Consider the following 13,053-nt stretch of genomic DNA (forward strand, 5'->3'; position numbering starts at 1 on the left):
ACTTAATAGCTAGTTCTAATGTTATGTCTAAAATATTTTCATTGCAAAAAACAATAAATTAATTGATTTTTATTAAATATTGTAATTAAAAATAATGTTTTTTTTCAACTTAATAGTTATTATAATGCAAAATATAAGTGACGTTATTTTTAAGTACCCACCAGCTTTATAGATGGTCAACATTTTTAAATACACATGTGTATTGTGTATTATGTATCATAATAATATAAAAAGTTAATAGTGTTTTTGAAGATTAGACTTACAAAATATACAAAATATAAGTAGATGAAATCTCACACACCTATCTATAATAACTTAATTTATATTTTACCTATTTAGTACTTAATATTTATATCATAACAATATTAACAGTATTGATTTAAGATTTACAACAAAATAATATATACAGTGTCCCACGGAGTTCTGACAAATGAAATAACTTTTATTCTAATCAATATTTTTTAATTTTTTTTTTTTGTATAATTAATAGACGCTTGCTCTACACATATAATATAAACATTTTAGTTTTTATTTATTTATGTAGAAAATGAAAAATTTAAATTTTGTTTTAAATTTTTTGGAACAAATTCAAAATAGCCAATTTATAAACATATTGAAAAAAATAGATTTAACGTTTTCAGTATTTAATTTGAGTAGTCCGTTTGCGACTTATTAACATTTAAATATTCGTTAGATTGACTGCTACCGGGCAATTTACCAAACGCAACAGACAACTACAGTTATAACTAGAAGTCAAATGAACCCGAGATAACGAACTATAATAGTATTATAGTATCATTATATCCATAGACCACGAATATCCGTATAGATAATCGTGCCATAACATATTATTATAATAGGAATGATAGCCGTTTTACATTGCCGCCAACATATGTGCGATAAAACCTCTTATTACTCTTTGATACGGTCTTAGAAGATATCTTCTAAGACCGTGCTCTTTGATAAAACCGCAGATTTATATGGATCTAATAAGACATATTATTGTTTTACATAGTATCTCACTTCATTCCTGGTCTAAGACCAATGTTCGCCTTTAAATACATATGAGCTCTTCTTATTATTATTATCTCTGTTATCGTTAAATTTATTTATTAGCTTATTGTAAATCTATCTACTCTAGTACTCGTTACTTTGCTAATTTAATGTTTATTTAGTTTTATTTTATGTTTATTTAATTTTGCTTTTCACCAATAAACCTACGCCATATGCAAGAAAAAAAAATACATAATATTATTGTTCTGTGATAATACCAATGTGTCTGTTGTCTATGATTATACCTATTCTGTGGTAGTCACGATGTAGAGAAGATATCTTCTCTACATCGTGGTGGTAGTCTAAAGGTTTATAGATAAACCTTGCTATTATCTAAGGTGATAGTACTGATACTACCACAGAACAATAATACTACTAGATACTACTATCCTAAATTGTGATTTCGTCAAAATTATCATTATTTACAGTGATAATGATTATGTTATTTGGTGATAGTGAATAGTGGATAATGAATATTATTATCTTTTATTCTGTGGTATTATCAATAATCAAAATTATTAATAGCGTTTTCCACCACTCTGCACCGTTGCACCACGATTGCACTCAAACAGTTCACTGATGGCTCCCTGATAAACATACCAGTGCAGGCCGGTGTAAGTGTAGATGAAACATACCGTAGGCAGCTGATACTAAATAATGATAACGATTTGGAAAAACCCGCGCTTCAATTATTATTAATTTTCCAAATTGTTATTTGAATTACGAGTCTTCAATTTATTTCAATTGTGTATCGTGTATGATCGTATTTACTAGCCGTCGCCTTAGCGTAAGTAGTAAGTACTAATACTACGGCCTACTTCAGTAATCAGTTCTACTGCCGTTTGCCACTGCCTACTCTACTTATATTCTACGTTTCAAATCGTCAACTTGCATAATTATAAAATGACCACTCATAATTTAAAAATCGATATCGATGGTCATTTGTTGGGCCACCGAACATTTTTGTTTGAATTGGAAGAATCTGCCTTAGATTTTATACAGCAAGCTGGTAAGCATATTGCATATTATATTTTACTACGACTAAATCAGCCTCTATGTTGAGATTGCTAAAAAGTTAGCTGTTCTGGCGTTCTGCTCATGTATAATTAATTAATTTGGGTAAGTCAATAGTGGGTAGTAACTAATAATGGTATATACCTGTACAGGTAGTATTATTGTTTAATTGTTTTGAAATATTTTTAAGACCCTAACCTTCTCTAGGTACCCATTACCATACACAATATTATTATCCTTAGAACACAAATTTTTATAACTCAAAAACTACTCTTTTGAATTTTGATTTAGATAGGTACATAAAAATTCTCGGCTGAGTAATTTAAAGTGAAAACAGCAGGGTTCATATTTAAAAAATAGAAGTTGTAGAATATTACCATCAGTGTTAAAAAATATCAAATCGAGTTGATTCTAAAAGACAGGATTATTATTAACTGTCAATAATCATTTTTATTATACTAAAAAATTCTGTAAAACCGAGGACCAATGTCTCCCCTCCGACATACACATAGACGAGAACCTACAGGGAAAATTCACTTTTCACCCTGGAGGGAAATATTTACTTAATTTGTATGATCTAATAATTGATTATCATTTAGGTAGTAATGATTGTTTTCTAACCATAATTGAATTTCTTACCAATTGTGTGGAACAAGGTGTTATTGAATTAAATTTGGAAGAACTTGTTAATGATGTTAAAATTACAGTTTCAATTCCTAAGAGGTAAATTAAATTTATTTTGTGCTTTATAATGATCTATTAGATTCTGAGCGGAGCGAGGAAGCTAGTGGTTTAACAATAATGTTTATTTTTTGTTAATAATGGATATAAATTAAAATACTGTATTTATATTGTTCTAGAAATATAAACTTCTGTAATTCAGCTCAGTCAGAAAATGTTAAGGATAATCAGTGTCGTCAAACTATTGATTGGCATAACATTAGTGATGTCAATGAAGGATTGGAAAATGAAGAAGTAGACAAGCCCAATAAAATATCTTATAATGCTACGACTTCTATTATAGATTGTTCTAATGAAACTTCTCCTAAAATCCAATGTAGGTACAGTAGATTTTAAGCGAATACTATTCTATTTTGATTTTGTGTTAAACAATGTGTATGTTGGGTTTTAGGTGAAAAAGAAGCTACGCATCAAGTTATTTTCACTGATGGTATGACCAAGTTTATGTTGGAAAAGTACGGACAGCTTATGAATTTTATTGGACCCATGAAAAAATTTAAAAGGAAAATAGATATGTGGAAACAAATAGCTAAAGATATGGAAGAAGAACTTGGTGTAAAATGTACACATACACAGATTGAAAATCGTTATAAAACTGTGAGTAAGAGAAAAAAAGTAATTGTTAATAATAACAGAAGTACAGGCGCAGCTAGAATGGATGATGAATATGAAAATGAATGGAAACAAATAACAAATAAGGATGATAGCATTATTCCAGAAGTCATGAGAAGTACAAAGGTTGTTATTATTAATAAAAAGGATAATACAGAATCTAAGCCAAAAAAAATAAAAACCGATAGCTCACAGTTGATATTATTGAAATTTCTAAAGGAAAAAGAGGAATCTAAAGAAAGGCGTCATCAAGAAAAAATGGAGCTAATAAGATCATTATTAAATAAATGAGTTTTTATGTATGGATTATTAGCTGAAGCTGTTGAATAATGTTATGATTTGAGTGTTAGTAGTTTAAAGTTTTATATTGTTTTATTTTAAAATTTCAAACAAGTGGTTTTTTATATATAATTTTGTTATTTTCTCTTATAATTTTACACGGATTATTATTTATTATACATAAATATTAAATAAATAAATGTTTATTGTAGTATATTGTTACATATATTTAATACTGAATATTATAATAATTATAATATTACAAACATTTAATTTATATACAATTTTTTTATTGATATTGCATGCTATTTTTTATAGCATCTCGTTTTGTTTCACCATTTTTTTTTAATAACATATCAGTTTCAAACATGATGTTCTCAGGTCCATTGAATAATTCCTCATTTTCTTCATCTATCAATTCAAAATGGTCATCCATATCTATACATAAATTATGCAGAACACATGATGATATTATGAATTTAGTTATCTTGTCGACAGAATGTATATCCAACTGCAAAAGTTGCCTAAATCGGGACTTGAGAAGACATTTTATTTATAATAAATTACAACAAAATAAAAATCGATTGAGGAGATCGTTAATTTAGGGTAAATGACCATAATTGAAAAATATCAACTTCAAACCCTCATAAAAAATTAATGTGGTTGTGGGTTAACATTTTTTGTTTGTTACTTTGTTAGAAAAACTTATGAAGAATATAAAAAATGTCATTGTCTAAAATAGCTCAAAAAGCATAAAAAAATTTAGTGATATTTTTAAGTAGGTATTTACAGTAATTTGTTTTAGAGTTATACCTACCCAAAAAAAAACAACCTTACACAATGATATTATATCATTGGATTCAAATTTAACACCATCCATTATACAGTAACCTACTTGTAATCTACTGTACAGCAGAGCGACACCCACTTGACCACCATTTTTTAGGATTTAAGATGATTATTTTCTATAATTACCTATCTGTACCTAGGTGCCTATTTAATGTATAGGCTACCACATTACGATTACACCTAAAATTGATCTGAAATATTTCAGTACATACCTTTTTAAACTCCCTAGCTAAATTAGTAATGCCTTCATCAAAATTTATAACTTTGTGTGAAATGTCAATCAAAAAGTTCATCACTCTATCATTAATACGGAATTGGGTGGTTAAGCCATTACCAAAACGTTCGGCCACATCTCGTAAACATGATTTGTTGGCGGAAAACCTATTGGGAACACTTATTATATTATTCATTTTTGTTTGTTTATAAAATAAACAAAGTAGTTTTAATACCATATATATGAAAGAATATAGTTTTCTGAAGTTTGACCAGGTTCATATTTATACTGCTGTGGGAAAAATGAAGAATCTTCAAATGTTTTTATTATATAATTAGCTGTAGCTCTTTCCATTCTAAAGCTGCCTTTAAACTAAAAATAATATGTATATTATATTAAATAAATCATATTTGGCTTCCTCATTTAATGCACATTCAAAATATTAAATATAAAAATGAGTATTGAGTATTGATGAAGATACCTGTTTATCTGAGTATGAGTAAACAACATTTAAAATAAAATTAGAAATTTTGGGTCTTATAACAGGCTGCTTTAAAATATAATTAATCAATTCATCGTCATCGCTTTCGCTGGATGATAAATAACTCATTAATGTTAAAACATTGTGTTGATGATTATTCATTATAATATATAAAGTAGGTATTAGACTGTATGCATAGGCTTGTGCGAATAAATAATAAATATTAAATTATAATTACAAATTACAATGGTAAAATTTGTCACATCAATATTATTAGACTGTTATCAGTTGTATCAAGAAAATGATAAAGCCCACCGTCGACTGGAGCTCGTGCAACTATCAATGCACTCAGTTCAAAAAACTGGCCGAGTGTAGTGAGGTGAAACATAAAAAATTTCATACAGAGCGCACCAGTGTTCCAGATGGAACATACATTATGTGCACCAGACGCCAACAGTGCAGACGGTGCAGTGTGATGGAAAACGCCATAAGTTTAATCAATAATATTACATATTTTTGTGTTGAATAAGTTTAATAATTAATATTTAATACATATTAAATTCTTAAATTGTATTTAGTATCAATTTATTTTATTGTAAAACATTAATGTAACTGATTATTTATTTTGAAGAACATACTTAAACTACTATAATTTATTTTCAAAATGACCTCCATGATTTGATACACATTTTTCGTATCGTTGTAATATTGACGCAGTTACTGAATTCAACATTTCCAGGGTTATGGACCTGCATGCTACTATGATGCGCTCTTTCAAATTAACTAATGAAGTGGATTGTTCAGTATACACACGATCTTTTAAATATCCCCATAAAAAAAAATCCAATGGAGTAAGATCTGGAGAACGTGGTGGCCATTTAACAGGACCGTTTGTTCCAATCCATCGCAACGGAAAACTATGGTTCAAATAATTTTTAACCACATTAGCATTATGTGGGGGAGCACCATCTTGTTGTAACCACATACAGTCTCGAATATCGAGAGGGACATTTTCCAGCAATGTTGGCAAAATGTTTTCCAGAAAATCCAAATAACGCTCACCAGTTAAGGTTCCTTCATAAAAGTATGGACCAATTAATGTATTATTTAATATACCACACCATACATTTGTGAACCATCGAACCTGGGACTTTGTTTCTCTTGTCCAAAATGGATTTGAATCATTCCAATAATGTGTGTTATGGCGATTTACCATACCGTTATTGGTGAAACAGCTTTCATCAGTCCACAATATTTTGTTCAAAATATTACTATCCTGATCATATAAACTAACTATTAATGATATGAATTGGAGTCTTCTTTCTGGATCTGACGGTTTTAACCCTTGAACGCAATGCAATTTAAACGGGTGAAATAAATTGTTTTTTAATATGCGATGTACAGTTGATTTACCTGATATCTGTTTGCCGAGCTATGGATCTTATTGATGCTTGTGGTGTGGTACTAAATGCAGCTAGAACATCAACATTTTGAGCATCATCTATAGCAGTGTAATTTTTTTTTAACCGATGGCCATTTGGAAAACTCCCTGTACAAACATTTTTATTTTTTTAGTTCATTTAATAAATTATTTTTAAAAATGTCAATGCAGTTGCATATTAATTCCATAATAATATTTAATATAATTATTGTCTAAAAGATACCTATTAATTCAAATTCATGTTTATACAATATTTTATTTTATTTTCTATTATATTATACATAGACTGAATTGTGTTTTTTTTAAATAAAATGATGTTACACTTAATTTAATATTTCTTTTAGTTTTTTTACAAAATATCTGCTACGATAGATTGTAATTTGTAAGTAGGTACTTACTTATATAATTTATAAAAATATTTATATTTTTGTCAATTATTAAAATTGAATTCTAGCTGTTTGACGCAATGTTTTTTCAACGTTGGTAAATGTTGCCCGTGAAGGTTGTTTTCGGTCTGGAAATTTTTGTAGGTATTGACGAGAGGCATTTAATGTGCTTTTACCACATTCATAAAAAATAGCTAACATATCAGAATACTCTGTATTACTATAAATAGCAGGCATCATTAAATTAAATTAAATTACTAAATAAAATAAGTTGTCTATATGTATAATATGTACATTATGGACAATATGTCTCGTATCGAGTTGTATTAGAAAATCCAATTAATAAATACAAAATGCAGTTTAAAAAAAAAGCTGAATTTCCAAAACCTAGATATGAAACTTATCTAATCTTGATTATTATATTATAAATAGTATATTTATTAGTTTTATCTAACTGAAAATTTTGATATTCTGCAGTGTGTTGTACACAGGTAAATGGTATGTATAGTTTTTTTTTAATAGTATTTCTTGTTTCATATCTTGTTTGATACTTGCATTGCACACACATTACACTTTCTTTAGTCTCTTTATTTAACATTTATTAATTATTTTCTACTTCTTTATTTGAAGCTTAAAGTAAATACTTTCTTAAAAATGGAAGTTTTTGAAGATGTCGGTACATTATATAGTGAATATTTAAAAAACAATCAAGATGACGTTATGAGTGAGTTAGAGTTTTTCAAGTCTGCATTTAAAGATGCAATGAATGAGATGGATACTCTACGTCAGGTATGTAAAAATTTAAATTAATATGCACATCAATTTTACTTTAAATTTTATTCTGAAAACAATAATACACAAATTAACAGCAATACCATACGTTAAATGAGCAACTTAACAATAAAAAAGTTGAAAGCAGTTACTATGCTGAAGAAGTGATTCAGCTTCAAACTGAAAATAAGTCACTCACTGAAGAACTTGTAAGTGACCAAATTATAGTAAATCAGGCAGTGAAGTTGTAGCATTTTCATATTTTTTTTGTAGATATTTAATATATTCATTGCTAAGTGAGCTTAAAATATGTTTCAGACTTTCAGTTAACTATGATTTCATAAAAAACACGTTTTATTGAAATAAATGCAAATTTTGTCATTTTTAGTGCAAAAATGCAATCAATTTATTTTGTTTTTTAATGCAATAACTTCATTGTCCTAATAATAAATAATGAAAAAAAATTACATATTATATAATTTATTAACAATAACATAATATTATTAGGTAACATTAAAAGTTCAAGAAAAAGCATATAAAGAAAAATATGTACGTTTAAAAATAAAAATAAAACATGCTTAATAATATTAGTTACAATTTTTTTTTTTTTATATACATTATAGGCTATACTTAAAACCAAAAAGGAAATTTTGGAAGAAGACAATGTAAGTATACTATACTTGCAAAATTGATATTTAATTTAGTGAAATAAATAATGCTTTACAATCATAAATAATATTAATTACAAATTACATTTTTTTTTTTTCTTATAGTCAGCACTTAAAACCAAAAATGATTATTTAGAGAAAGACATTGTAAGTACAAGTAGCAAAATCATTTAAACAAAAAATATTAACTGTTATAGTTGTAGGAATTACTTAAGCAAAAAATGGCCACTATTGAGGTGAAGGATAAGACAGAACATCACGAAGAAAAAAAAAAAGTAAATAGTGAATAAAAAACATATCCAACATATTTTACTATATTAAAATGATTTACTTTCAGGAGCACCAAACCCTTCATAGCTTAACCTCATCTCTTATGTTACCTAATTATGCTAAGAAAGATGATTTACTGCCGATCGAATCCAAAATTTCTTTTATAGAAAAACTTGTATGTTCAAAAATGGAGGAATTAAAATTAAAAGATGAAATGAGCAGTGTGATAAATGTATTTGATGACACATTGAAGACAAATGATGTATTGATAATTTAAATTAATTGAAAATAGATTTTATCTCATATTTATAATTTGTATTTTATTAGAGTTGTACTGAATGGTGGTGTCCTAAGCACAGTAAATTTTTGGAAATTTTAAATGGTCTCAAAATTGGCGAACTAACTGTGGAGGATCAATGTATTATAAGGAAAGCTAAAGCAAGATATGTTTATTGGGAAGATAAAAATAATAAGGTAATATTAATTTGTTTTTTGTACTATTTCCCATATTTAATAATTTATTGTAATTCATTATATGTATTTACATGACTAAATAATGATTTATACTTTATTTTATGTTTAAGAATACACCAAGGTGTCCTATTCAAGACCGAAAAAGAGGACAGGTTATTCGTTATCAAAAACCTAAATGTTGGCCATAAAATAATAATGTTTAAAAAAAAAACCTTTAAATAAAATACTATTCTAATTATTAAATAATAATTTGTTTATTTTGATACCTACTTAGAATAGGTATGTACTAAAAGGTATGTATCTTAACAGCAACATTAACAAACTTGCACTAAATGATATTTGTGGGCACTACTGTTTAACTTTTATGTAATAATCCAATAATATCAATTAAACATACATTTTACATATTAAATCCAAAAAGATGAATCAAATATATTGTTATTTTAGGCATGCGCAGGTGTATAATTTAAAAATCAACTTTTTATTTAACTTTAGTTGTAATAAAACAGTATTATTAATAACTACCTATAAATTAACAGTTCATAAGCATATGATACTATACATACACTTTATATCTATTAGTATTTATCTTTTTGTTATTGAAGGAAACCTACGTTCAAGGTATGCAATTGTGCACACCAATGATTGCTGTTAAGATACAAATTTATCAAAATCATTTTTTTTTCTGAAATACTGACCAAATTCACTAAATATACTAAAAAATATTAGAATTTACTTAACGGATTGCATAAGCAGAGTATTTGTGTAAAATCTAAAATCTTTTAGTAATCCAACAAATCTAATCATTACTTCTAAAAAAAAAAAAGTTTACTGCTTATAATTCACCTCATTTGTGACAAAGATATAGATAAATTTGAAAAAAAATTAAAATTATTTAATTATGATCTCTAAAAATAGAGTTTAGAGTTTAATTTCACATTTTGTTAAATTCAGAAAAAGTTGTATTTACTAAGCATTTTTTTAAATTTTTAGATTTTTCTCAGTATAGTAATATTATTCAAATTATAACAACTATAACATGAATTTTTTTTAAATAATTTAACTAATTTAATCATACTTAATTTATCTATTGGTATCTACACAAATAGTTGATAATTTCCCTACATATAAACAGTAGAAGATTGCATAGACGGTATACTGTATGTACTATGTATATTAATATTCGAACAATCAAGATATTATGTGATATTCAATGTTGTAAGTATACATTTTTGAATTATGAAATCCATTTGGAAAGTCACTTTTACCTAAATGATAAAATAAAATAAAAAATTGTTTATTAATAATATCTTCATAATGTATTATTTACTTATAAAAAATACATTTTATTGACTATTTATTATTAAATTGTCATTAATTAACTCATTATTCACTATTTAGAATTGAATTATTTAACTTTTATTATTATTTAAGCGTATAATATTAATACGTTAAGATCTTATAGGTATTTAGTTATTTACATTATGTGATAAGACTTTCTATTTGAATTTGTTTTGACAATGATGAAAATGTAGATAAATCCAAATAATATTCATCACCAGTTAATGCTCCATGTATGTTCATTGTTCATGCACATCAAACGGTAAACTAATTGTAATTGGATCATATTTATGGAACATAAATGATAAAATATAATTTAAATAGTATGTTATAGTATTATTTAACATAATATACCTTATATAGTTGTTTATACTTACATTTTATGACTAGACTTTTTTTATAACAGTCGGTAACTAGTCCATACTTCTTGATGACCCGTGGTATTGAAAGTTATCAACTGATTAAACTTGTTAGTTTTATTACAGTACTTTATTTATTAATAAATCAAAATACTACAGTTTTCAATTTGCATACATATTATTGAAAAATATTTTTTCTAGTTTAGGCTAGTTGTTGTTCGAGCAATGAAATAATGTACGTTAATATGTATGTCACTGTTAAATATTATCAAATAAACATTTTTCTCGCTTTATATCTTGTTTGATACTTGCATTGATAAGTACACATTACACCTTCTTTGTTGGTAATTTAACGTTTAAATAAAATACTTTCTTAAAAATGGAAGTTTTTGAAGACATGGGTGCATTATATCGCGAATGTCTTGAAAATAATAAGGATCACATTTTAATTGCTTGGTTTAACTGGTTTAAGATCTACTTAATTGAACTTGACATTCCCTCAAATTGAATAGTAAAGACTCTTCATGCAATTTATTAATTGATAAACTTGAAATAATTTTAATATATGTAGGTAGGTACCTTGTATTTATTTATTTTTTATTGTGGTACTGAATGCCGGATACGCCAAACTGTTTTCTGTAAACATGTTGGCGACAAATCTATACCTACGTAATATCATTACAATGTATTTATTATACTATAATACTGATCACTGCATAAAGTTGAAACATTTAAATAATTGAATACAAAATATAAATTACTATTTATTATTTAATATTTTAGACTATTAATTTTTTTTTTTTATAGTACCTATTTTTATTTTATATTACCTATTTAATATTTACTATAGTATAATAATAATAATGACATGTGAATCAGTGATAAGTGATAAGACAGTATACCAAGAATCAATAACAAGTGCTACATTATGTAACCATTGTAACCATGTTGGTAAATTGTAAAATGTTAGGTTAGGCTGTGCATGCAGCTGCGGGCTGCAAGTTTGATGTTGTTCACTCGACTTGTCCTGGTGGGAGTGGAGATTAGATTGGATAGAAGGTGCCAATGTCCAATTGATATGACCATTGTACTATTTGTACTTATTACTAATTGTTATTATAGTTATTACTTATTATCAATTATGACTGTTTGGGTATCGTTAAATTGAGATATAGGTAATCTCATTTTAACTTCTGGTTTTTACTGTCGGGGTTTGATAAATTGCCCAGTAGCAGTAAATGTAACGAATATTTAAATGTTAATAAGTCGCAAACGGATTACTCAAATTAAATACTGAAAACGTTTAATCTATTTTTTTCAATATGTTTATAAATTGGCTATTTTGAATTTTTTCAACAAAATTTAAATCAAATTTTATTTTTTTTATTTTTTGTAGAAATAAATGAAAATTAAAAAATTAATGTTATATGTGAAGAGCAAGCGTCTATTAATTATACAAAAAAAAAAATGAAAAAATATTGATTAGAATAAAAGTTATTTCATTTGTCAGAACTCCGAGGGACACCCTCTATAATATATACAGGGTGATTCTTTGAAGTGGGTACACTAATTATCTCGAAAAGTAGGGTGAAGTGGGGTAATTGTAAATTGGGGCAATTGAAAAAAAAATTATATAAAATAAGGTTATCATTTTCTTTACATTTTATCACAATAGAATGAAGGTATAAACGGTTTTAATGCTGTGTATCGGTTGAAACACGAAAATTTGAGGTTATGTGATAGTAAAATGAATCACTTCTATTTTTTTCCGATTGTCGAATGATAGTATCCAACAACAGTCAACCGCAAAACATTAAAAAATGTAAGTATTAAGTTCTGCTTTATTTTGTTATCTTCCTTATTGTGTTTATAATACAATATTCTTCACGGAAATGTTGTAATACGTTCATATAAAATTATATGATAATATTTACATTTTCCCCCAATAAATTTAGTATGGGATAAATGTAAATTTAAGTACGGGGCAATCGTAAAAATGATTTTACTATCATTTTTACACCTACACATTTTTTAATTGGATGTTATTTATATTTAGGGTTCGTAATTAAGTAAAGAAAAGGCAAAGTCCTAAATACACTG

General features: G+C 26.5%; 3 protein-coding genes across 3 annotated transcripts; 2 read left to right on the forward strand and 1 right to left on the reverse strand.

Moving 5' to 3' along the window:
- The first annotated feature begins 1,956 nt into the window (after positions 1-1,956).
- Positions 1,957-3,711, forward strand: LOC149060140 (uncharacterized). Its single transcript, XM_089227892.1, has 4 exons — positions 1,957-2,062; positions 2,667-2,790; positions 2,928-3,124; positions 3,200-3,711. The coding sequence occupies exons 1-4, from the start codon at positions 1,957-1,959 to the stop codon at positions 3,709-3,711; spliced, it is 939 nt and encodes a 312-aa protein (XP_089084018.1).
- A 277-nt stretch (positions 3,712-3,988) lies between these two features.
- On the reverse strand, positions 3,989-5,496 carry LOC149060141 (uncharacterized). The gene is made up of 4 exons (XM_089227898.1): positions 5,244-5,496; positions 4,998-5,134; positions 4,761-4,929; positions 3,989-4,234 (listed from the first exon to the last, which is right to left on the reverse strand). The coding sequence occupies exons 1-4, from the start codon at positions 5,403-5,405 to the stop codon at positions 3,989-3,991; spliced, it is 714 nt and encodes a 237-aa protein (XP_089084024.1). The 5' UTR covers positions 5,406-5,496.
- Positions 5,497-7,724: 2,228 nt separating this feature from the next.
- LOC149060142 (uncharacterized) lies at positions 7,725-9,441 on the forward strand. The gene is made up of 9 exons (XM_089230776.1): positions 7,725-7,859; positions 7,940-8,050; positions 8,349-8,390; positions 8,465-8,506; positions 8,615-8,656; positions 8,713-8,784; positions 8,847-9,041; positions 9,107-9,253; positions 9,364-9,441. Exons 1-9 carry the CDS (start codon positions 7,725-7,727, stop codon positions 9,439-9,441), a joined length of 864 nt encoding a protein of 287 aa, XP_089086902.1.
- Positions 9,442-13,053: the final 3,612 nt, after the last annotated feature.

The sequence above is a fragment of the Diuraphis noxia genome, unplaced genomic scaffold (genome assembly GCF_037042655.1).
Source record: "Diuraphis noxia isolate RWA-SAM2 unplaced genomic scaffold, SU_Dnox_SAM2 contig0001, whole genome shotgun sequence".
Classification (NCBI taxonomy): Eukaryota; Metazoa; Arthropoda; class Insecta; order Hemiptera; family Aphididae; genus Diuraphis; species Diuraphis noxia.

Bases quoted from the DNA above. Each gene is read 5' to 3' on its own strand.
- LOC149060141 (XM_089227898.1), bottom strand. From the start codon at position 5,405: ATGAATAATCATCAACACAATGTTTTAACATTAATGAGTTATTTATCA. The intron at 4,930-4,997 runs GTATTAAAACTA...TGTTCCCAATAG, and splicing joins TATATTCTTTCATATATATG to GTTTTCCGCCAACAAATCAT. The intron at 4,235-4,760 runs GTATGTACTGAA...TGTCTTCTCAAG, and splicing joins TAGCTAGGGAGTTTAAAAAG to TCCCGATTTAGGCAACTTTT.
- LOC149060140 (XM_089227892.1), top strand. From the start codon at position 1,957: ATGACCACTCATAATTTAAAAATCGATATCGATGGTCATTTGTTGGGC. The intron at 2,063-2,666 runs GTAAGCATATTG...ATTATCATTTAG, and splicing joins AGATTTTATACAGCAAGCTG to GTAGTAATGATTGTTTTCTA. The intron at 3,125-3,199 runs GTAGGTACAGTA...GTTGGGTTTTAG, and splicing joins AACTTCTCCTAAAATCCAAT to GTGAAAAAGAAGCTACGCAT.
- LOC149060142 (XM_089230776.1), top strand. From the start codon at position 7,725: ATGGAAGTTTTTGAAGATGTCGGTACATTATATAGTGAATATTTAAAA. The intron at 8,657-8,712 runs GTAAGTACAAGT...TTATAGTTGTAG, and splicing joins ATTATTTAGAGAAAGACATT to GAATTACTTAAGCAAAAAAT. The intron at 9,254-9,363 runs GTAATATTAATT...TTTATGTTTAAG, and splicing joins GGGAAGATAAAAATAATAAG to AATACACCAAGGTGTCCTAT.